Consider the following 24,178-nt stretch of genomic DNA (forward strand, 5'->3'; position numbering starts at 1 on the left):
TTCTGTATTTTGTATTCGATAGAAAAAGAGGAATTGTTTAAAAGGTCGTCTCAAGCCTCTGACTTGGCTGTATATGTTACCTAACTTCCTTGTGTCTGCTTCTGATGTAAATTGTATTCATGTTAACTCGTGCGTGAACCGTATAATCATCTCTATGGCAAAAAGAAATAGTGTTTATGTTTAACAGGTTCGTTCCAGCGTGTTTCTATTTATAACGATCGGAATTCCCCATCGGTACCCCTTCCAATCCCACACACATTCCTCAAATGTTACCTTATAAGTCCCCCGGAAGTGACCTCATACTTCCGTCAAGTTGGAAGAGTGAACGAAAACATTTGAGGGTCCTATGAAGTTTTCTGCATAAAAGTTTGATAAGCTGACGTACATCTGAGTTTAAACAGCATATATGACAGGCAGGTATGTATATTATATATACGCGTGTACCGGATACTCAGTTCTGTGTTCGAGAGGGGAGACAACAGTGTGATGATGTTGACCGATGTGATGGGTTTGGCTCGCGCTCCACTAATTAGTTTCGGACAGGTGCCCTGTGTTTGTTCGGAGGGCCGAGATGCCACATTACATTAAATTATAGTCTCTCTGTCCAAGAAGCTCACATAGAAGTATCGTAAGAACACGTACACTTTTGTTTGTGATCACAAATCGAGTTATAATCATTATGTTTATTCATCGGTACGGGATGCTCATATTTCGATCTTCAGCAGCAAGCGATTACGTCTTTACATAATGAAGGGCAGTAAAACCTGATGAGTCAGTTCTTTTAAAGCCGTCTTCTCATGGGTATTTGATATGTAACACAACATCTGTACTCATGAGTCCATCTCATATGTGTTTATAGATATCATGCAAACGATATCAACACGAGTAGAAAACGAAAGAAAATTGACAATTAATGACAGCAAACCGTTAAACCATATTCCAGTCTGAGAATATAACGGTAATTAAAACCTTAATTACAATTAGTCTAGATCTCCGGTTTGTTCTCTGAGCTATACGTATAGCAAAACATCTTAGTCTGGTTTGTTTCTGTGTAATTTCAGAAAAATAACAAAATTACACATTTAATTAAGAACACAAAAAACATCCCTAAGCCATATAGTAGACTTAATGTTCACCGTCAAGTTGGAGATTGTGTAATTTACCTGTAAACATAATATGTTATACTTGTCTGTAATAGTATAGCTATTTGTAGAGGGTGTCACAAGAACGCCAGCTGTATTACACTGATCATATTTTGATGTATAAGTAACATATATGGGTATTTGTGTGGAGCACTTTAATTGTCAAAACATATTGAATGTTGTCCTTGTTTTAATCAATCATTAATTGTAAGGGTATATATTTTGTTATCAAAAGTTTACACTGTTTTAACTACAAAGTGTTCTCATTTGGTACTTGTGGAATGTGTCCAACTCGTAGATTAAGTGAAATCAACATGAAATTGAAAATATGATGACTTTGTCATTGTCATGACCAATTTGGTTCATAGATATTTCTTCAGGTAGGTTATGTCAATACAAAAGAAGTTCTTATTACACAACTAGTAGAAGATTTTTAAATGTTACAAAACTATCAACTTCTTCAAACAAATGACCAGTATGAAGTATGAAATGGTACAGAGCCGGCCATTGAAACGTCACACTTGGATCTTCCACTGGTCATGTTATATAAACCTCTATTGTACACACCACAGCTGCCTGAATTTTTATAGATATCAACAAATAAATAAGAATTTACCAGGACAAGAGGCCCATTACAGAATGTAAGTATACTAATATGATCTCTCAAATTTTTGTTTGTCTGAAGCATTGTTTACAGAAGACTGAGAAATCATGTTGTTATATCTACATTACATTCTGTAATGGGGCTGCAGTCCTGGTATGTTTTTGTTTATTTGCCTATCAAAATCAAAACATGCCTGGATTCCCCCACTCATGTATCTGTGTTCAACGATCACCAGAATTGTTGGTGCCACAAAATCTGATACTCGCTTGTTGATCACTTGGCAATTGTAGATATGGACATAATGATTAATTATTGTGTCCCAATCTTTCAACTTAGATGCAAGTCAGAGATAATCGTTCTAACACCCCTAACCAAATGCTTTCCCTTACTGAATGGATACCCTGAAAATACTTTATAACTACGCTTTAGCATTACTCCTACAGCATCTACAACATGATCTTTAATTCTTTTTTGTAATATTTTTGCAAGTTAGTACTCGGCATCTTATCCAAAATTTTGACAAGTGCAAGATTCTGATATTTCAGTCACCCCCCAAAAAGAAAAACCTCTGTTGACTCTCTTTCAGATAATAAATTCAAGCATATCTTCCTTTTGTAATGATATGAATCGTATTTTACCATTGTTCAGTATACTATGATAGGTTTGACTGTCATTCATATGTGAAGTACTATAGCGATAACATTAATTGTTAATTAAGGGGAATAAAATTGAAAAAAAAATCATAATTCAAACAATAATGGATAAAGGAAACTTGTTTTATTGCAGGTTAATAGATATGGTTTATCACCAGTAGTAACTAGCAGCAAAATATATTCATTTCAAATGTTGATTCAAAGCCTAATGTAAATTCTTTTAGGTAAAATACTATTAGGATGATGAAAAGTATGTGTTAGCAGTAAGGATTACTTTTAAATAGAATCTTTCAAAAAATTGTTTACAAAATCATCAATGACAGTAATTAAATTGCTTTGATTGTTTTAATTATTTTCATCAAAATATTGCACAAAATAATTCATACCTAGAGGCTATTGGAAACTGAGTTTCATTCAATGCTCCTCATCAGCATTGGATAATTTTCTGAAAGATGAAAAAAAAAGTTTTTATGCATTGGAATAAGAATAGATATTCATTGTGAAATTTAGACAAAATGGAAAAAGCATGAATAATAGAAAGTTACAAGAAATTTTGTAATGTTTATTGCCATATTTACAAATGGTTCTTTTCCAAAATTTTGATCCACCAGCAACTTTCAAAATCAAGTGTTTCCAAGGGAGATAACTCTTGTGTTCTTGTCATTCATGATCACTGACCGCTTTACATGGCTTTTAAAATCTAATCTGAAAGTGATATGGTTGTTCACAGGTATAACCTGCACATTAAGATGGTAGCAATCCTTCAGGTGTTAACTTTTATACTAAGAAAGTTTTCTCTAGCGTATTAATTGAGCAGAAGATAAAGTATTACTGTGGTATGTCAGATTTCTAATATTTTTTAACCTGTTTACTTGGAAAGTGATTTTAAAAGAATTCATTTCATAAATAAGAGTAGAAAACCGAAAACAAAGAACATCAACTCATCTTTTCTTTTTCTTTTTTGTTTTTTTTTTTTTTTTTGGAGGGTTTGGTTGGAATCATGATAGACAGTATTGAATTGAGGTAATATAGTTTACTGGTACACTTCATATATTCAAACTTTCAGAAAGTTTATAAACTTCTTAGTTTTAAGTAAGGTCATACTTTTAATAAACATAGAAAAAGACCAAAATAATTCCTGTTAGTAGAGTATGTCTACAACTAAGGACTCAGATAACAATATATTTTCCACATTTTGCATTCTTAATGGAAAATCACATTAAAAATACAAAGCATGTTGTACATCCAAAATGTATACATTAACATATTTAGAAATCAACAATCAAATACATGTATCTCTGTTTACGTAAATATACAATTAATAAAATATGATTATATATTCATTTTGTACGTTACTTACCTCATTCAGGAAACATGCAGTTTTAAATCATTTGTTTTAAAATGAATTGATAGGACTGATGAAGATAAGGTTCACATGTCTCCATTCTGTTGGCGAATTAAACCATAAGAATGTATCAAGATAGATAAGAGGAACACTAGGGATATCCTAAGATTGAAATATTTATCTTCCGACTGTTTAATTTTTTCATTTAAGAAATATTATTAGATATCAAAATTATCTATGCTGAGTGTACCTAGAATTTTGAAGTGAGAGAAATGATGGATTATATAAAATTTTCCTTGGGTTTTTTTTGTGAAATATTAATCATCTACAGGAAGAAACTATATGGATTATAATTATTTATGGTTTTTATCCTGAATGAGTGCCCCTGTGTTTGTATTACAGTGAGATGTAGTGTCGGATGCTGTGCTAGGGAGATAAGTGTCTCCGCAGGAAATGACAGTTTATGTACAAATGTATAAAGCTAGTTTCTAGGGGTCAGAGGTCAGGTCTCACATAGGTACCACTGTATATTGGAATGTGTGTATCAGTAAATCTGATGGAGATTTATATATAGGACAGGGGCAAAAAATATCCGTTTCATTTAGGTCAACTACTGGTAGTCCAGTATTGGTTCAGTATTGTATGCTGAGATTTCCTACAATTGTCTACTTCACACTTTCAATAAAAATTGTAACAGAATTAAAGACTATTCAAGAAAGTATGATTTCAGTTGTAAATATACTGTAGATTAATTGGGTGTGCTATTATGAAAATTGTTGGTTTGTTTACTTGCATAGCTTTCGCCCAGTTGACATCCAGGTACATTTTGAGACAAGTCTCGGCTACCTCACTGAACAACATATGAGAGACCTGTTGTGTGCATCCCAATGTAGTTAGGGTAAAGCATTTTGCTCAAGGACAACCAAGTGACAGATCTAGAAGAGCCTGTTTCTGAGTTTCCTTAGAAATACTGACCACCACTGGTAGGGAATGTGAATCATGCACCTTCAATTTTACCTTAGGTTATATAATGTACAAGGGCCAACGTCCTGACTGACTGAGGTACAATAGCCACTAATGAAAAGTTTGAAACTGTACATACCTGTATGTAGAAGTTGTTTGTGGTTGGCACTGCAGTTAATTTACAGTGGTTATATACATATATTCCTCAATAAATGATGATCAGACCTTGTTCTGGAAAGTGGACAACATTACAATCAATTATATATATTGTATAATTATTGGATATTTGTTCTATATTGCACAATCAGACTGCATAAACAGTTGTAGCAATATTGAGTGATATGAATTAAATACATCTTTATGTTCAGAGACTTCTAATTAAAGACTCATTGTTCATATAAAAGAATTCAGATATGGTTTTGATGGTCTATAAATACTGAAGTGAAATGTGGGAGAGTAAATTATTGTTATAAACTAAAACTTAAGATTCCTTGGCCTGCTTTGTATGGGATGGTGGATTTTTCACCTCTCAGCGTCTTATGTTCTTCTTGTTTGTACTGGTACTTAGACACACCAGCATGTACCTAGTTTTATACAAAATGTTCGAGTCAGCTGTCTAATCTTGAACAGGTTAATTATAAGCACGCAATACTCCATATTTATTACGAAGAAATTTTACTTCTGTGAAGGAATTGTGATATAGAATCGGTCAAGATGTACGCTGAAGTTGGGGAAGTTCTGGCTGTAAGGGAACAGAGACGATCAGTGTCTTCTGTTACTTCAGAAGAGGAAAGGTATTGGTGTTTACTAACTAGTTCAATTTGTGTAGGTATCGTATACAGTAAATATCTGTAATGTATTGATTTATATTCAATATCAGTTCTGTATTTATTTTTGATATAATACTTACTCTATTGACATACATGATAATATATAAAATGGTTTATAAGTGGAATTTTCTAAGGCATGAGATATCTTTAAGCTTCGAAGTAGAAAAACTGTCAGATATTGTCATGATCATTGGACAGTAAATTTTTGTAGAGTAGAAGTTCTGTAATACAACCAGTAGAAATAAGACATTTGTCTGATGAAGTTGACCATGTAGCCATCAAAGCATCACACTCTAATCTTCCACTTGTTGTGATATAAGAACTTCTATTCTATTGACATTACCAACCAATAGAAAATGTTCCAAAATATGTTTTAATTTAAAAAATATGAAGAGTTGTTTCCCTTAGATCAATTCCATAGTATCTATCACTATGACAATATCCATTTTAGTTACTGGTATAAAGTTTTATATGCAAGTTAAATGAAGGCTGAAAAGGAGAGCTAGATAATCAAGTCGTTAGTTTATAGATTTCTTAATTACTGTTCGTGTGTTTGCTTTGGGGAGAGACTTCAGAGAGATGTGTACAAGTTGTTGATCTTTTGCCCTGAAATATCGCCAAATGTTACACTCATTTGAATTGAATTTAGTCTATTACATTTTCCAATAATTCATTCTCAAATCAGCTTAACATGTTTTATTCATAATTATAATAGAATAGTTTCAGTGTTCATATTGGTTATAACTGGAGCTATGTCTGTGTAAAATACATAATAATATAAAGTTAAAAATTGTTATAATGTAACAAGTAATTACATAGAATAATCACACTAAACATGCAGAAGCCTTTTATCTTTCAAATATTTATGTACTTAACTATCCTAGTTCTAAATTAACTTCCTTTAAGTTTAGTTGGATACAATGAAAACTATAAGACAATCTTAATACCTGTGTGCTCACCACCTTTCATGGTCATCAACAAGCAACCAAAATTTGCTGAAGTCCATTTTCAAAGATTTTTTTAGTTACAACATCTTGATAAATTTTGAAAAATTGAAAATAAAAGTATGTTAGGATAAACTGGTTCAAATATTGAAGTTTGTAAATATATAGGGTTAGCTGCTTTCACTTACCTGTTCATCATATACGGCAAGTTGATAGTAGTCACACTGGCTAAGGTGAGAAACAACACCCTCCATCCATTTTGTCCTGAATTTACGTCTAAAATATGACATTTAGACAATTTTTTTCCTGTACATACCTGTGTGTAGAGGAATCCTATGATTGTATACAGTTCAAGTGCAGATTTATTACAATATAAATTCATAAACACTGAGATTTACAGCTCACACAGTTTAGAAAGGATTTTTAGAAACTTAAGTGGCTGTAAATATGCTACAGAATACTAATGTAACAGAAGCCACATTTTTTTAGGGTCATGTGACCACTGTTTTGAAGTTACCGTCTGAATATTATATATGGTCTCTTCACTGCCTGGGCTCTTTAGTATATGATTCGTTGAAATATGACACGGAAAATGCCCAAGTAGGTCAAAACACAAGCCATCTTTACAATAAAACAGATAAAAAGAAGATTTTTATCATGAGATTTTGTTCTTTAAAATCTGGAGCGACACTTGAACGATGACCTTTTCAGTATGTACATAATTATTTGTTTCGAGTTAGAAAACATCAAAAAGGATTCTAGATTTCACATAGACTGATTTTGTACAAAAGATAAAAAAAGGTTCTCACCTGGTTTAATATTTCAGGTATTTTTAACTTTAAAACTTTTCAATAGTGGTGTGATTAAAAATGATTTTTAATAGAATTATCATACTGAATGCTTACTAATCTTTCCTAGTGTATATTTTATGCAGATGTTCATGCTTATACACCTTTTTAATTTTGAAGGAATATATAAGCTGCCACAAGGATTCAATCCTCACAGAAAGCACTGTATGGAACAGTTTACTAATCAAATGTGTGATTATACAGGAACATTGGTATCTAACAGTATTTAACATGTAGAAAGCTTGTTTTGAATATGATAGACAGTTTTTTATTTTTGAATATTGATTTTCTTGTAATTTGTAAATATTTGTACATTAGAAAATCAACATATACATTTTTTTGCTTTCGTTGTAATGAGCCCATCTGGATACAAGCTATAGGTATACATATCAATTGTTCACATGTTTACTTGATGGAAACTGCAACAAAAGTCTGGACACCATACACTTTATAATAAAGTACAACCTAGTTGCATCATATACACAAAGGGAATTTGCTAAACAGTTAAAAATATTTTAGATAAGTACCTTTATTTTTACTAACAAATATTCTTACCTGTATAGTACAGCACAGTAGTACTTGTCACAAGTGGAAACATAATGTGGAACACTATCGTTGATTGCTCGTCAGTAAGGGTTGGAATACTAATGAAGCCCTCTCTAACAGCTTTACATGAAAACCAAGTCTCTACAATCCCTTGTATACATAACCCCGGGGCAAAAACAACATACACCAGTCAAGGAGGTCAGAGGAAAAAAGGTTAAACGAACATTTATGCAAATATTTCACCTAGTTGAAAACCCATTTTGTCAGTCAACAAGCAGTATAAGGCAGCCAGATATCTTATCCCTTTTGGCTGGAGTTTATGTCAGACTTAAATGCTTGGAGAAACAATTGTTATTTGTAATCTCCTGGACTTATTAAGGAAACTAATATACCTGTAGAGGTATTTCATGTATTCATTCTGCTTGGCTATATAAGGAGCTTGATTCAATTCCAAGGACTGGATTTTGTCACCGACTCTAATGTCTGGGTCAGTTGTGTTTACAACCCAGCGTGCATTGTGGGGTGTTTGACCCTTACAAAAGGTTTAGGGTGTGGATTTATTAAACTAGATACTGTATACATTTGTATTTATATGCCGGAAAAAGATTGTAGATTATAAAGGTAGGCTGTACACCTGTGTAAGCGGCCCGTGAAGAAATTATCTGTTGGTGTGTCTATACGTGTACCCAACCTCAGCGAGCTGTTCCATGTATTAAGAACACCAGTATTTCATATTGTGATTGTTTACCTTCTGCACGATTCATGTAGACATGGTATGCCCATTCAGGTGAAGATTTATCTCTGTGTGTCTCTGCTAACAACTGTGACAAATATTGTAATATTTGCTTCGTAAAATACAGTTTTTGGGTGTGCTATTTAGACAAACAGTTTTAAAAACTTGGAAAATTTTACAACTATTTCACATTTTCTTATGATGTTCTCTTGTATGTTAAACAAATGAGATTGGAACATACATAATTTAACAATCAGTGGTGTAAGAATTTGAATAGTATCATCATATGCTTTGACCTTTACTGTCATAAAGTGCCGTCATTATCTTAAGGAGAATAATTTCGTGAGGAATCTGTATTACTACGTTGTCTGCCGTGAGACTTTCTGTACAGTAGGTCACAGAATCAGCTGCATCATTTAATTCTGTAAAGGAAGTGACTACTGTGTCATCTTGGCATGATAAGGAAATAGAGACAGGACATCATCATCAGTGGATAACAATATTTATCATTTCCACATGTCAGTGTTATTGGACCACTCACTGTAAGGCATTAACAAAGATCTGAAGGACTCTATTACTGCCTCATAACAAATTTCTGATTGGTGGAAAACCTGTATAATCACACCTGTAAACTGCAGTGTTTAAAACAGATGGTCCATCTGCATAAGTATATGTGTAGTCAGAAATACAATATCAGCTCAAGTCATATGGAAAGTTATGTAGAAAAGGAACAGACAGAGAAAAAATAGATTTGTGTCAGATCTCGATTCACTTTTAATATTTGCTTAAGAAAGCAGAAAAGTGTGCATGGTCCTGTCTGGAAAATAACAGGAAACTTTGATGAAGGATAAAGATTTCATTGTAAATTTTGAAGAGGATCACATTTATATAGATATTTCATAGAAATTGTGGATAATAACAGTGTTGATTCTGGTGCCCTTAAGGATTTCTTCCAAGTTATGATGCAAGGATAGTTTTATGAATGCAATTTTGAAAGATGATGGGTCTGTAGTTTTGTGAATCAATCAATATATCTTGTGAGTCATTCTTTGTAAATATATAACCAGTTTATTGAATAGCTGATATAATTTCCATGGGATGTGTATTTGCAGCTAACATATCGATCAATTACTACTTAGTGTTGCATGGTCTAAACTGGATCACTCAACTAGTATCTGATTTCAAGGTAATCTCATAGAAATTAGACTCGTAGCTAGCTTGAATTTGTTTTAGAACTGCAAAGTATTGAGAAAAGGAAAACATTTTCCACTTGTTGTTTATTCATATATGAGAGAAAACTGTTTTCAAAGGAGTCGGTCCAAGAAAAATTGATAGTCTGTTTAAAAGACTCCCATCAGAGAAAAATGGCTACTACAACAAGCAGGACAACCAGTAGAGGCAACATGCATTCGGTTAAACAAGGACGCAATGTACTACGTTTGCAATCACTCAATGACAATACAGAAAGTGAACTGTTCCAACGGAGGCGTCTCCATTTTGGAGGTGAAGATGAGGGTCACTATTCCACAATCAATGGCTTAGATGGAATGGCAGTGCTTCCTAATGGAGATCCAAGGTATTGAAGTAAAGTTATTAAACATAGAAGGGTTCCAGAGATAGGAGTACCATCTGATCATTATACAGATTTCAAAACATCTGTTGCGGAGCTTTTAAATATTTTAATATTATGTTTTAAATTTCAAGCGACATCTTTAACAAGTATTTGCAGCAAATTTTAGTTATGTCACAATTACAATCAAAACAAGCTTCTATTTCTGTTACTGGTAGATGGTGAATTATTCAAATTATCCTATGTATGTGGTTGGTTGTTAATCCATTATCTATCCTTAAAGATTTCTTATCATTTTTTCTTGAAAAGTGCTGGTTGGATTTTTTTCAAATTTCACACATGTATGTAAGTTCCCCTTAGTCCATATTTGCCATTTAGATGATGGAACTGATTGGCATAACAAATTGGCTGATGAGCAGCCATGTGTGCATCTTGAATTTAGACAATGAAAGGTTATTATGTCTATTTCTTGAAAAGTACTGGATGGATCTTTCTTAAATGTAGGTTACCCTTTGTCCATAGTACTACATCTTGTAGCTTTGCCCTTTGATTTTAGGACTGACTGATGAAAAAAAGGGGGGTTGACAAATGACTATCGTAGATTTCGACAGTTAATAAAAATAAACTTTATTTATTTTACAACAATTGCGAAGCAAGTTTTTCCAATTTTTATTAATCACTCTTGTTGGCTCAGATGGATATGCAACAGGGGTCTAACTGTGGGAGGAAGCTGGAGTACCCGGGGAAAACCCACATGGTCGGGCAGGTGACCCCCATACCTTTTCACATCCATTACAGGAATGGAACCCCGGACAGCTAGGTGAAAGGCGACAGTTAAAGTATATTATCATTAATTCTGAACAGAAGAAATCTTTTATCAAATCTCTTTTATTAAGACTGATCAGAAAAATAATTGGGCAGTTACTACCGATGAAGGGAAGGTGTGAACGACTCTGATGAGTTTGTATACAACGACCTCTGTGATCTGAATAGTTATCAAATCTCGGAGTTAATGTACACTATCAGTTACATAACAATTACGAAGTTGCAAAATTCCAGGGTTCGTCAGAATTCAAGAAATGTGATGTCAGCAATCTTAATACCTTGCGATATTTATTACCAAGTGAGGTAGTTGTGCCCTTTTGCTTTTAAGACTGATCAGAAAAATAGGTGACCATCTTGAATTGGGCAGTTAAAGATTATTAATGATATTTCTTAAAAGGAATATCTAAATTTCATGTAATTAAAGCAGAAACAGGGATAGAATTGGAAAGAACAAATGAAGATCAAACAATAGTGGTCGCTGAAATCCACCTATCTCAAAAACATGAAATATGTCATGACATTTGGCCTGCCAGGGCATATGAAATGGAATCTCAGGGATAGAATTGGAAAGAACAAATGAAGATCAAACTGAAATCCACCTATCTCAAAAACAAAATCCCCTGTTTTATGTAATTTGGTCTTTACTGTAATGAAAGTCTCCACTAAAGCTGATATAATCTTTTATCCCTTTAATCTGTTATTTGTTTACAGTACATGGATATTTCCCTATACCAGGATAATATCATTTGGAGGGCTGGCAGATTAAATACCTTGATATCACTGTTGATCCAGGTAGAGAATACCTGAAGGTTAATGATAGGCTCTGTAATATCATCCAACCCTATAGTAATACAGGCCACATGTTTACTCATGCAAGAACCAGCTGTGACTTGACCCCTTTTTTAAAAGATACATATTAGGTTCAGACTTTTCATGAACTCCATCAAATATTTTTTATATAGAGTTAAACAAGGGAGTGTAATTATTTAGCTAACTATCATTAAGTGGACAACAAACACCTCTTGTCAAACTTTAATATTAGAAATAATTAAAGGGCAATAAGTCAGTGTATTGGCCACATAAGTATGTGACAGATCACTCTCAACTTGCCTCATCTGAAGAGTTAAAATTGTATACTATACTTATCAATTGTCAATGACCCCATTATTAATATACCTAAAAGTTTACATGTATTTAAGTCTGCAGCCTTTAGATATGGTCACCTATTCATACCTCATGAATTCAAGGGAGTGATATCAGTGTGAAAGTGGGCAGTCTTGAAACCAATTATATGACGCTAGAAAATTTCTTTAGGGAAGACCTTAAATTTAAACATTGGAACTTTTAGATCACTTGAGATGTAATGATATTGTTTGATAGACTGGAATAAAATACATATTAAGAAGGGGCCATAACTACATTTATACACAAATTGAGGTAACAACCTTTATAAAGTGGTCAACATTCAGCCAAACAAATACATAATAAGACAGTTTTAAGTTAATTACTATTTAATGATAATGTGGTATATATTAAGTATGAAAAATCACTTTCGTTCCCTTTGTCATCATGGAATGGTATTTCAACATAAAGCTACAACACTTAATTGACAATGAACAAAGTGAAATAGAATTTAATCACCCCAGATATTGTTTAACTGCTGAACATTATGTCATTATGGTGATGTAAGGACACTGTGACTGATTCACACATTTTCGATGTGTTGTGACCAAGTAGAATGATGTCCTGCTAGGTGTTTTCAGCAGTATACTACAGTGTGATAGCACTACAACATTGGTATCAATTCCGCTCTTTCATGAGGAGGCTTATACAAACATTCAGAAAACTCGCTTATTCAGCACTTTGACCACCTCACATACACCTGGGGGTATTCTTAATTGACCATAGCTGTTGATAGGATAATAAACGATATAAAATAAACCAAAACTATTGACATGTAACTTTGTTATAAGTTTGAAGAACCTGTAACTAGTAAAATTTGAATTAGGGTACACCATTGCCAAGCTAGATATCTGACCCGAGAGGAGGCATTGTTCAGATGACAACAGGACAACGATCTCTCCTATAGAGACAAATCATAAGGGGTGTTCTCTACTAAAGATGTTTTACATTGCTCGGTTACATACAAATGTTTTCTCTCTATGGGTGTTCTCTACTAAAGATGTTTTACATTGCTTGGGTATATACAAATGTTTTCTCTCTATGGGTGTTCTCTACTAAAGATGTTTTACATTGCTTGGGTATATACAAATGTTTTCTCTCTATGGGTGTTCTCTACTAAAGATGTTTTACATTGCTTGGGTATATACAAATGTTTTCTCTCTATGGGTGTTCTCTACTAAAGATGTTTTACATTGCTTGGGTATATTCAAATGTTTTCTCTCTATGGGTGTTCTCTACTAAAGATGTTTTACATTGCTTGGGTATATACAAATGTTTTCTCTCTATGGGTGTTCTCTACAAAAGATGTTTTACATTGCTTGGTTATATACAAATGTTTTCTCTCTATGGGTGTTCTTTATTAAAAATATTTGACATTGCTTGTTTAAATACAAATGTTTTCTCTCTATGGGTGTTCTCTACTAAAAATATTTGACATTGCTCGGTTACATACAAATGTTTTCTCTCTAAGGCTGTTCTCTACAAAAGATGTTTTACATTGCTTGGGTATATACAAATAATTTCCCTCTAAGGCTGTTCTCAAGATTCTTATCAACAAATCTTGTATTTTGGAAAGATTTTAATGACTGGAGAAGGACACTTTGGAAGTGGTGATCAAGTCTGATGATATTTCATTTTTTAAAAGTTTACACACTAGGATCAAAAGGAGAAAATTTTACGTGAATTGTTTATTCAGAAAATTTTTAATTTACAGAAATTCAAAGGTAAAAGGAGTGAGAATCAAGCATTTGTATGTTTTTATATATATTACTGTATACATCTTTACATCCGGTATCAGAAACCCTGAGGATAATAAAATTTATCTTCCTACAAAATTATAAACTATTTTAGATTTCACAGCTGCGTGTGTTAAGTAAACATCTGTATTAAAGATGACACTATTTTGTAAATTTCATTAGACCACACTACATGAGCTTTTTGTATTTTTGTCAGATTACAAAATTACAGCTACCACTCTTTTCTTCAGATGGCAACTTAAGTACATCGTCAGACAATGTACCATATATTGAGATTTTTTCAGTGGTATCTAAGTCTTGTGAATTTAGTGACCCTTTCAAGATCTAAAAATCCTTGATTGTAAACGCATGTGTAATACATCTATAAAGGTGACGTAGTTGTGAATACGTTTATAATAAATAGATACTTGTTGACATGTAAATCTCTTATCTAGTTTGACTGGTCAGTTAGATCTCTAGTTGATGTAAGAATCTAGGTTAACGACCATTTATAAGTATTCAGAGTCTTCAAAAAAAAATTTCTGAGACAACGAAATTGCAAAAAAATAAAACAAGAAGGAATTACAAAAGGTGAATTTTTGTGATTTTTGCAAAAATTGCACAGCTCAAAAATATCTCCATCCTTATTGGTTCCCCATCATATATACAGTATATATAGATACATAGCCAGAGATTGTTCTGTTAATGAAATCTTCAACTGATACAGTAATCACATATATTTGCTGCAAAATCATAATTTTTGTTGGGTTCAAATGTCTACTATAGTATGCATTTTCCTTGAATCAGGATGATAAACCTTGCTTATAAAATCCTCTAATACTATTATTCTTGTCAATTTTTTATATCTGTTTATAATTAAGAAATTAAAAATTGATGGGCTAAGAGCTGTACCCCTACCCGTGTCTTCACAGGATTGATCAAGGGAACACACCTGATCTAGTGTCAAAAATATAAAAAAACAATACATTGGTGTACCAGTAACATTGCATGTATTCAACTTTTTTAAACTGTCATATTAAAAATCAGTACCATGGTGTACATGTCATTTGCATAAGGATTTTGATTTGATAGGCAGGTGCGTGTCCAAATTTCAAAGGAAATGATTATTGTAGGGTTTCTCAATGATAACCTGATATGTCTGAAAGGACTGCAAACCTGACGAATTAATATTGTTGTCTGTAAATGTGGCATAAAGGAATTTATTGAGATAAGTGTATTATAAAGCCAGACAGACAAATCGATCTGGTTAATTACGTGTTTACTTGTTACAGAATGTTATGTTAAGCATGTTTACAACACAGGCAATTGTCTGAGTGGAAGACTCAACGAAAAATGTATGCTGTTTTATGTAAAAATACTAGGATTATATTTCACATTAATGACTGTGTGCTAAAAGATGTCCTGAACAACTCAAAGTTAAAGGAAATACTGGTGTCTTATCAAATGATTGAACTTTTAAAATCAATTCATATTGCTAACGTCACTGATTACAGGATAGGTATACCTGTAATTGGTTTATTTATACTCCCGGAAGTGTGAGCATATAGTTGCCGCATTTTCCATCCGTCCGTCTGTCAATCTGTTATGATTTTGTCTGGAGCATTACACTAAAACCATACAAGGAATCAACATGAAACTTCATAGGTAGACAAATCTCAACACGGAGAAGTGCAGTGCACAAGAACTGTCACTCTTATTTGCTTAATTGAGGAGTTATTGCCCTTTGAACATAACCTGTCTCTGACGACCTAGGTTTCTTTCTGGGCAAGATTTTTTTAGTACTGATTTAAGTTTTAATATTGAATTTGATGCAGCCTCAATAGTTGGTTTCTTGAGTTTTAATGGTTATAGTATATCAATTTGTAGGTTTTGGTTAGTTTTTGTTGTTTTCCCAGGTAAATCTCACGAATTCCTCTAGGTTATTAAAATTTACTAATTATTATTATATGTAAAGGTAAAGGTAAGTCTAAAGATATTTATATAACTTGAAATGCTTTAACAAGCTTTGACAATTGGTGAAAAGTTTTCATCCGAGAGTGGAACATATAAACATTAAAATGTGTGTTCGCTGTGATACTGTTTAGACTACTCACAATTACCTTAGGCTGGAGTTTACATATGTAAGTGATGTTACTTTTGAAGTTAAGCTGAAATGATATGCGTCATGAGTGAAGTTGTCAAAGTTGTAAAAAAAAAATAAAGATTTTCATTTTAAATGTTGAGTACTTTTACTACAAAACTTCTTGATCATTTAAAAAAAATAACAGGTAACAAGATGTATATATTGAGAGCACAATGAATGTTAATTCTAGTTGATCTTGAGCATTCTGAAGATCTAGAGGTTTCTTCTTCCTGGGTATTTTAGCAAAATGTGATTTCTAATGGCAGTTTGTATACTGGTTTTAAAAAAAATGAAACGTTTTCTCACAAATCAAAATAGATTTATTCATTTATTTACACAAAAACACATTCCTTTCCTGGTTATTCCGTTGACTGTTGCGTTATATTGAACTAGAACAAGATGTATCACTGATAATCTAATGGGAATAACACTGCACTGTGTTCACTGTGTAGGAAGCATATTCATACTACGATCAGAATCAGGATTCTAAATAAGGATGACATTATACAGACTGTAAATAGACTCATTTTACGGACCACATGACACAACATTTATCAAATAACTCCGAGAAAACAGCTCGGTTTTAGTCCAGAGAAAGTGCATACATGCATATATAATATCACTTTTACTATGTAGCTAGGTCAAACACTAGGGTATGATGTGGAATATACTTACATTTTTTGCAATAGTCTGTTCTCATTTTCAGAGTTGCTTCCCTTTGTTTCATCATTAAATATTGCTAAATGGTGGGTTAAAATCAGTGTATAAGATTGGTCCAATCTGATCACAGATTTATACTTTTACTCATACCGGAACATTTTCCCTGCTTCCTGTCATGTAGGCCCTAGTCACATGTACTTCATGATGCATGAATAAAATTATCTTCAAATTGTTTCTGGTTGCGAATGAGTGACTGGATGAATTACACATGTGATGAAATATGTAATGATATGTTGACTGCATGTCATGTGAAGGATGGGAATATTTGGAAATATCATATTTGTACAAGGGTCAAAGTAAAGGTAATCTGAATTTCATGCTTAAACAAAACCTACTGTTATGTGAGGTAGGTTTGTGTACATTGAATGATTAAATACATATAGTGCAGTATATTAATATATTTTCATTATTTTCAGTAAAAGCATGTCCCTCGGGAGCTCTGTGTGTCACCGATGCAATGAAGGCTTCGGTCCGAGCGAGCAGATCATGAACTCCAACGGGGAGATATGGCACACCAAGTGTTTTGTGTAAGTTGAATTATAACCGTAAGTATAATGGTCAGACAAAACAGGTCAAATTGATGTATATATTTACGGACACCTGCCTTTGGATTTCCCAGAGGTACTTTCCTTCTTTTCATTCTACACCTGCTGAAAAGAAGGCTATTGAGAAAAAAATTCAAAGAAATAGAGCTTGGTACAAGTATATACTGTAGACAACTCATTTGCATTCTTTTAAAACCAAGGATTAGAATACCAATATGGTGCAAGCATTCTGACCAGAAAACAAATTGCTATGATTGGATGCTAGTGTTACATGTATCTCAGAATTTGGAGTGGTCAGGTTACAGTTAACACTGACACATCTTTATTTTGTACCTCAATTATACACATTGCTATGGAAACACACAATCATTAGCTGGTGCTATCTTGATGGTAAATTAAAAAACTTCAGCCTATTTGTGCATCCTTGGTACCATGTATACTAGTATGCTTATGATTATAGAAAACATTTTCCTATCAATCTTACTGAAATATTCTAGAAGTGAAAATTTTATATATAATTTTGATTTTGATGTCAAAAACCAGACCGCATTAGTATCATGTGATACTTTGTAAGTAGACTTATAAAAAGGTATATCAGTGCATACTTATTAATCTGAAATTACTACAGTGGTTAACTGTGTGCTGTATTGTGCTGATAGATAACAACACAGTCTGTACCAGTGATATAATGAGACAGATTTATACACTTAAGTCATACAGTATCATGGTGATATGCATAATGTACAACAATGGTATCTTCTCATTGATGAAACCTCCCATTTTTTACAGGAACATTTAGTACTTGACATGAAAGTTTGAATAATTTCATAAATAAACTTTTAGTTATTTAATTAGTTTGATATGAATGATTTGTAAACGTTGCTGGTATACGTCCAGCACAGATAATTGGCATGGTTTATGGTATTTTTGGAGAGTATCTTTATACAATACATCTGTTAGACATTTGGTGGATGTATGTGTGTCACCACCTGGATATTAGACTGTCTATGTAGGTAGTTAGAGATGTCAGATTCTATGTGGATGTATAGTTAGATTTGCTGGATGTGTTTTCATGGAGTTTTTAATTTCTGTTGTTAATTTGTTTTAAATTGAATGCAAGTAATATTTTAATTGACTTGATTGAAATGAATGCAGATCTGCTATAAATGATGATGTATTTTCAATATATATATATATACTTACCAGTAAATGCCCCAACAGATATAGACACTAATATAAGCTGGTTAGCACAGTGATAACATACTTGCATTTCACCTAAAGGTGACTTTGGTTTGGTTTCGAAATGGGATATGAAACCAGACAGGTTTTTCTGGTATGTGTAGTGTTTAAAACCTGTTACAGGAGTATACTTTGGCACTCTTCAGCCTACCTGTAATTAATATAAGTTGATCTCGCGTGATTTACAGTTGTTGTTAAATAGATAAAAAAAATTTTTTTTCTGATTTCTATGTAAAATGTTATCAAATTCTAGATCAACCGTTCTTCAATATTTAAAGATCTCTAGAACATGTGATTTAAGGTTAAGATTCTTGGTCTCTTTAATTATAGATATGTTTATTTATAGAATCCAATCTCATAAAAAGATGGTGTACACAGATATAATCGCAACTGAAAAAGCAAGACATTTATACTTCATGGTCGCTTAGAAAATTAGGTTCTAAGAGGTAGGACCTAATATTTTGTGAGATTGCAGTGAACAAACACAAATTTACTTATAATTACTGAAATAGCCAGATGAGAAAAGCAGGTCCAACAGGTTACTTGTTTGATTGGATATATAAATTATTTAAAAGATTTGTGGAACAGTATTTCAAATATTACTTCCTATGTGAGAAAAAAAAAGACATCAAATAGTTCAGGCTTGCTAAATCTGTTGGTCTTTTTGAAATTCATTGACAAAATTGTGTAGATGTGTGAGGGTTGTGTAGATGTGTGAGGGTTGTGTGGATGTATGAGGGTTGTGTAGATGTGTGAGGGTTGTGTAGATGTGTGAGGGTTGTGTAAATGTATAAGGGTTGTGTAGATGTGTGAGGGTTGTGTAGATGTATGAGGGTTGTGTAGATGTGTGAGGGTTGTGTTTATTTGTCTTGGTATATGTATACATGGGGTATAAAGTCTGGGTAATATATATCCCAATGTCAACATTTCGTCTATATTGGGCTGTACCTGACCTGGATAAGCTGAGGTTAGGACAGTTTCTACAGACACTAGGTATACATACTGTATACATAGCTACGGGAATCTTAGCAATTTTTTATGGCCATTTCATCTTATCACAGTGTAGAGGTACGCAAATATTTGGAGTTATCAGATTTGTATTGCCCTGGTGAAGAGAAGCAGCAGTGGTTTAATTGCCATATCTTGACCTCTCAATATTAGTCTGTGATGTGGGAAGTATATGTTGTGTGGCATAAAGTGCTGTTTTTGAAAATGAAGGACAGAAAAAAAAAAAACTTGATATTGCCTCAATTCTGTTCAAAGAAATTATTCAAGTGTTACCTTGATTTCTATCCAAATTGCCATAATTATGATAAGTATGTTCCCGAAAGTGTCTAGTTTAAAGACACTGTAGTAATTATAATTAAAAAAAACATCTTGACCTAATCAGTGTCCCACAGTTACTAGGTAGTAGCAATGTATTGGGTTTGATCAAATAATGTTCAGATTTTAAATGGAGATTTCACACATGGAGTTTTATTTGACCCCACACTAAATCTATTCATACCATTAGCTCAATATATAAGTAGTTTGTTTAAATGATATAAAAAGTCTGCCTACAAAGTTTCCTACTAGTATGAAAGCCCCACCTGGACTTGCCTGTAAGGCAGGACTCCATTTGGTGGGTGTCATTCACAATTCTTGTATGATGAAGTTTTGATTGACGAGATGTATACACTTTCTAAATGATCCTTCAAACTTCATTTTAATGAAATGAAATATTTTTAGATGTATGAATATATTATTTACTTGTATACATAAAAAAGTACAAATATTACCTAATTAAAGCAGAGATAAGGTAATGATTCAGTGTAAATTCAGGCAACTTAGTTTACATGTAACTGATTATAACAAGCCTATATATACAGGTACACAGGTTAAGACTACCAGACTTTATGTAACACAAGTCCTCTCCTGTTCACATCATGACACAAAAACCAACCCAATGTGTGAACGCCAGTGAGAATATAGTAGATCATATTTCAGAGGATTGGTGTATATCCTAAAGCTAGAGACAAAAATGACTGACTTTTTATGAAAATTTTAAATGAAGAGTCAAGTTCACTTTTCATAAATAACCTGTGTTTACAGACATGTGAAATTGATAAACGACATATGATGGCACTGATTTGTGTAATGGGACTCCTGCTAGGGATCAAATCATTTTCCCAGTAGCTGTGTTTATTTGTCATTATCATGTTTTGAAGGCAGATGATCAGAGCTTACACATATAACACCCAGTACATTGGATAGGCTAGGTGTAATTCACTGCACCAGCTCTACCCTTTAAACTGACTCAAATCATTCTAACATGGAACTCTGAAACTAAGGGTTAGGATATATCATAAAGACTGGTAATAAGTGCAATAGTGGGTGATAATCAAGTTTGTGCAAATTATTGACCTTGACCTGGTAGCATGGGCGAAACGTGTTAAATACTGAAACAATATTTAAAAGTGACCTTGAACTTCTCTAGATACATATGTACTTTAGTTAATTTGACTTCATGAAATGGGGGCTCTGCTGATGAAACGAAGTTGAATGGTTAAGGACAATTTTCATGGTTACAAATAAAATGCCTCTAAAATTTCTTTTTAGAGCTTTCCGATATTAGTTTGATATCTGTCTTGTAATATGCTGTTAAATCTTTTAAATTTTGGATTGTATGATTCCTGGATACTGTACAACAGTCCAAAATGGCATGCATTGCACCTTTATTGAGTGAAAAGACATTCAAGCAATCATGAACATTGCTTATAAATACAGTGAACAATGATATTTAGTACATCGTTATATAGGAACGCCTCTATTTCTCTGTCATGTCTGAGGTATTGAGAGGTGATAACCATGTGAAAACATGTCTTTTACATAGTACTTCTACAGTACTACACGATAATGCTACTGACTGTGAGAAACAAGAAAGATAACTCAGTATTACATTTCAAGAAGTTGACAACATCAGAAAATGAGACTATATAGAGGACTCATTTACATGTTGTGTCTTCCTGAAATCAAACACAGAACATTTCTGAAATCTAATGTTATATGCATGCTGTTGTTGATGGGTTGTTGTATATATGTCACTGCATTTTGCACATGTTCTTGAACATTGCATGGCTCCTAAGTATGTAGTGTTAACAAGCCAGCTGTAGAAATGTTGTCTTAAAGTCTTAACAAGCCAGCTGTAGAAATGTTGTTTCAAATGTTGTATTAGATACACATGCACTAGAAGTTCATTCATATAAATTAATATATATATAAATAGATATAAATATATATACATACTTTTACTATGCATGAAACTTGTTATACTCTTAATGTATACTGATCTATGAAAAATATATACCGGTAGTTATTTTATTTTACAATTTGAAAGCAACAATAAAAAAGAGCAAAACATTTTCCCATGTAATTGAAGTTTCTCTAACTGTGGAACTGATCAAATTCTTTTGTACTCTTTCCTGAAATATTCACAAAATTTATATAATTATCAGTTCCTTCATAAACAGAATTACATATTTCATGTTCGATTTTATACATATGACATGATCCAATTCAAAGTGACATGATTCTCTTCAAATTACGGTAAACAAAAATAAAAAAAATGAAAAAAAAATTCAAACTTTGATTATGTTAAATCAAATGCTTTAAAATGATTTTTCTGTATCATGGATGAATTGTATGTAATGCATGCAGACATCAGAACACAGTATTTACTTTAGCATGACCTATATTATGTGTATGCTTTATAATCGTCTTCTGTTGAAGTTTTTTTTCAAAATTAGCATAATCATGCATTTTTATAATTTTATTACTGATTTGGTCTTTGGTAACCACTTTTATTATGCTTATCCACTTTTTCTTTGCTCATTGTTTATGCTTTTTTGTTTATCTTGGTAATGCTGTTCATACGCCAGTGAACTGCAGAAAAAGCCGTATGACTTGGCATGTACAAAGTGTGGTGACTATCTTAATCCGTGGGAACAAATGGTAAACTGCAACGGGCAGGTGTGGCACACCAAATGCTTTGTGTAAGTACTAACATGGTACCACATGTGGGACTGTTAGAACCACATGCGGTAAAACACCTGATTGTTCAGCCCAAATGATGTCAAAGTGTTCTGACATAACAGTGACGGTAAAGCCTATGAACCATTGACTTTGATAGCTTAATATACATCTTGCATATCCTGCATATCCTTGGTGTTTGCTGGCTTAACTTTTTCTGTCCTACATGTGATTCCTACATAGGGCATCTTAAACCTGGTACACATCCGTTCTAAACTTTCAAATTATCTTGCAGACATCAATTTTTTAGCTCACATAAATTTATTCACAATTATATATAATATATAAGGTGCTGGTAAACAACCACCTCCCCCCCACCCCTCCCTTTATGTCTGCATCTAAGTCAACAAGTATACATCACATAACCACACCCACACCACACACACACCCCTCCCTCATTTGTCATATACCATGATTAAGCAGGTTATGTATAAATCACACACTTATACAATATGTATTGGTACCTCCCTGTAACATGGGTACCTGCTCAAGACTGTACATTTATAAAATAAATTCCCATCTATGAAACAGACCACTCTGTGTTGATGTAGTTGTGTCATTGGACAAGACTCTTTTACCCATATGACTATTCTGAATGGCACTCGATGGACCTCCCATATGCTGTTCAGTGAGGTTGCAACCAGCTACTGCTAGGAGACTATGCCTCCAAATGACTATCTGTTCACATGGAATTGAGCCCAACAAGCATTCAAAAGTGATTATTCTAATTTACAATCTACCACTTAAAACTGCATCTCACAAAATTTGAAAAATATATATTAATGATGAATGAAGAAAAAAGGTTACTTGTACATTTATATGTATGTAACCTTCAGCTACTTACATAGTGATGTTGTTAATAAAAACATCTGCTCTTATGGTCCAATTGTATACCTTCTATAGGGAAAATGTAACAATAAAAAATACTATCTATTTGAGTGTAAGACTGAAAACTTTTTAGTATTGATATTCAGAAGTTTTGGCAGTGAGATTTTTATGTGAATTCTCATGAAATGTATTTGGAATAAGTATGTAATAAGGCAAAGATCTCTAGGTGGAAATCACTGATTGTTTGGTAAATAATGGGGCAAGGATTGGAAAAGAAACATCTACATATATCTTTGAATAATATCGTTTATCTCATACTCATCTCAGATAATTAAGTAAATTTTTTTTATTTCCTTATTTTATTTTTGCTGCTCCCCAGGCCCAAAGGGCCAAGTGGGCTATAGAGGTACTATGGTGCCCATCATCTGTTAACTTTTCCTATAAATCACCCCTACTTATGAACTATTGAGTGGATTTTAAGCATATTTTGTCTGAAGCATCCTTGAGGGAGGAAAAAACAGTTTTGTATAAACAGTAGGTCTGTGCCTTCTGGGGGGCCTGAGGGGTTGGTCCCAATGGGGAAAATTTATCAATTTTTTTTCAAGTCTATCTTGTTCATTAGGAATTGCTGGATGTTGTCTAAAGTTGGTCTGAGGCTTGCATAGGTGAACAGAAATCAGTTTTTTTGTAAAAACAGTGGGTCTAACTCCCTGT

General features: G+C 33.1%; 1 protein-coding gene across 2 annotated transcripts in view; it reads left to right on the forward strand.

The window, feature by feature from the left end:
• Positions 1-319: 319 nt before the first annotated feature.
• Positions 320-24,178, forward strand: part of LOC132544338 (LIM and senescent cell antigen-like-containing domain protein 1) — a 37,024-nt gene continuing 13,165 nt past the window's right edge. The window contains exons 1-2 of one of the 2 annotated variants that reach the window (XM_060207922.1): positions 320-417; positions 17,201-17,311. In XM_060207922.1, coding sequence (XP_060063905.1) covers positions 407-417; positions 17,201-17,311 — 122 coding nt within the window. In that variant the 5' untranslated portion in view covers positions 320-406. Of the gene's footprint in view, positions 418-5,328; positions 5,502-17,200; positions 17,312-24,178 lie in introns of those variants that run through there. The other variant, XM_060207921.1, reaches the window with a different exon arrangement.

This window comes from Ylistrum balloti, unplaced genomic scaffold, assembly GCF_031769215.1.
Source record: "Ylistrum balloti isolate Yb309-2 unplaced genomic scaffold, AGI_CSIRO_Ybal_v1 Utg369790, whole genome shotgun sequence".
Lineage (NCBI taxonomy): Eukaryota > Metazoa > Mollusca > Bivalvia > Pectinida > Pectinidae > Ylistrum > Ylistrum balloti.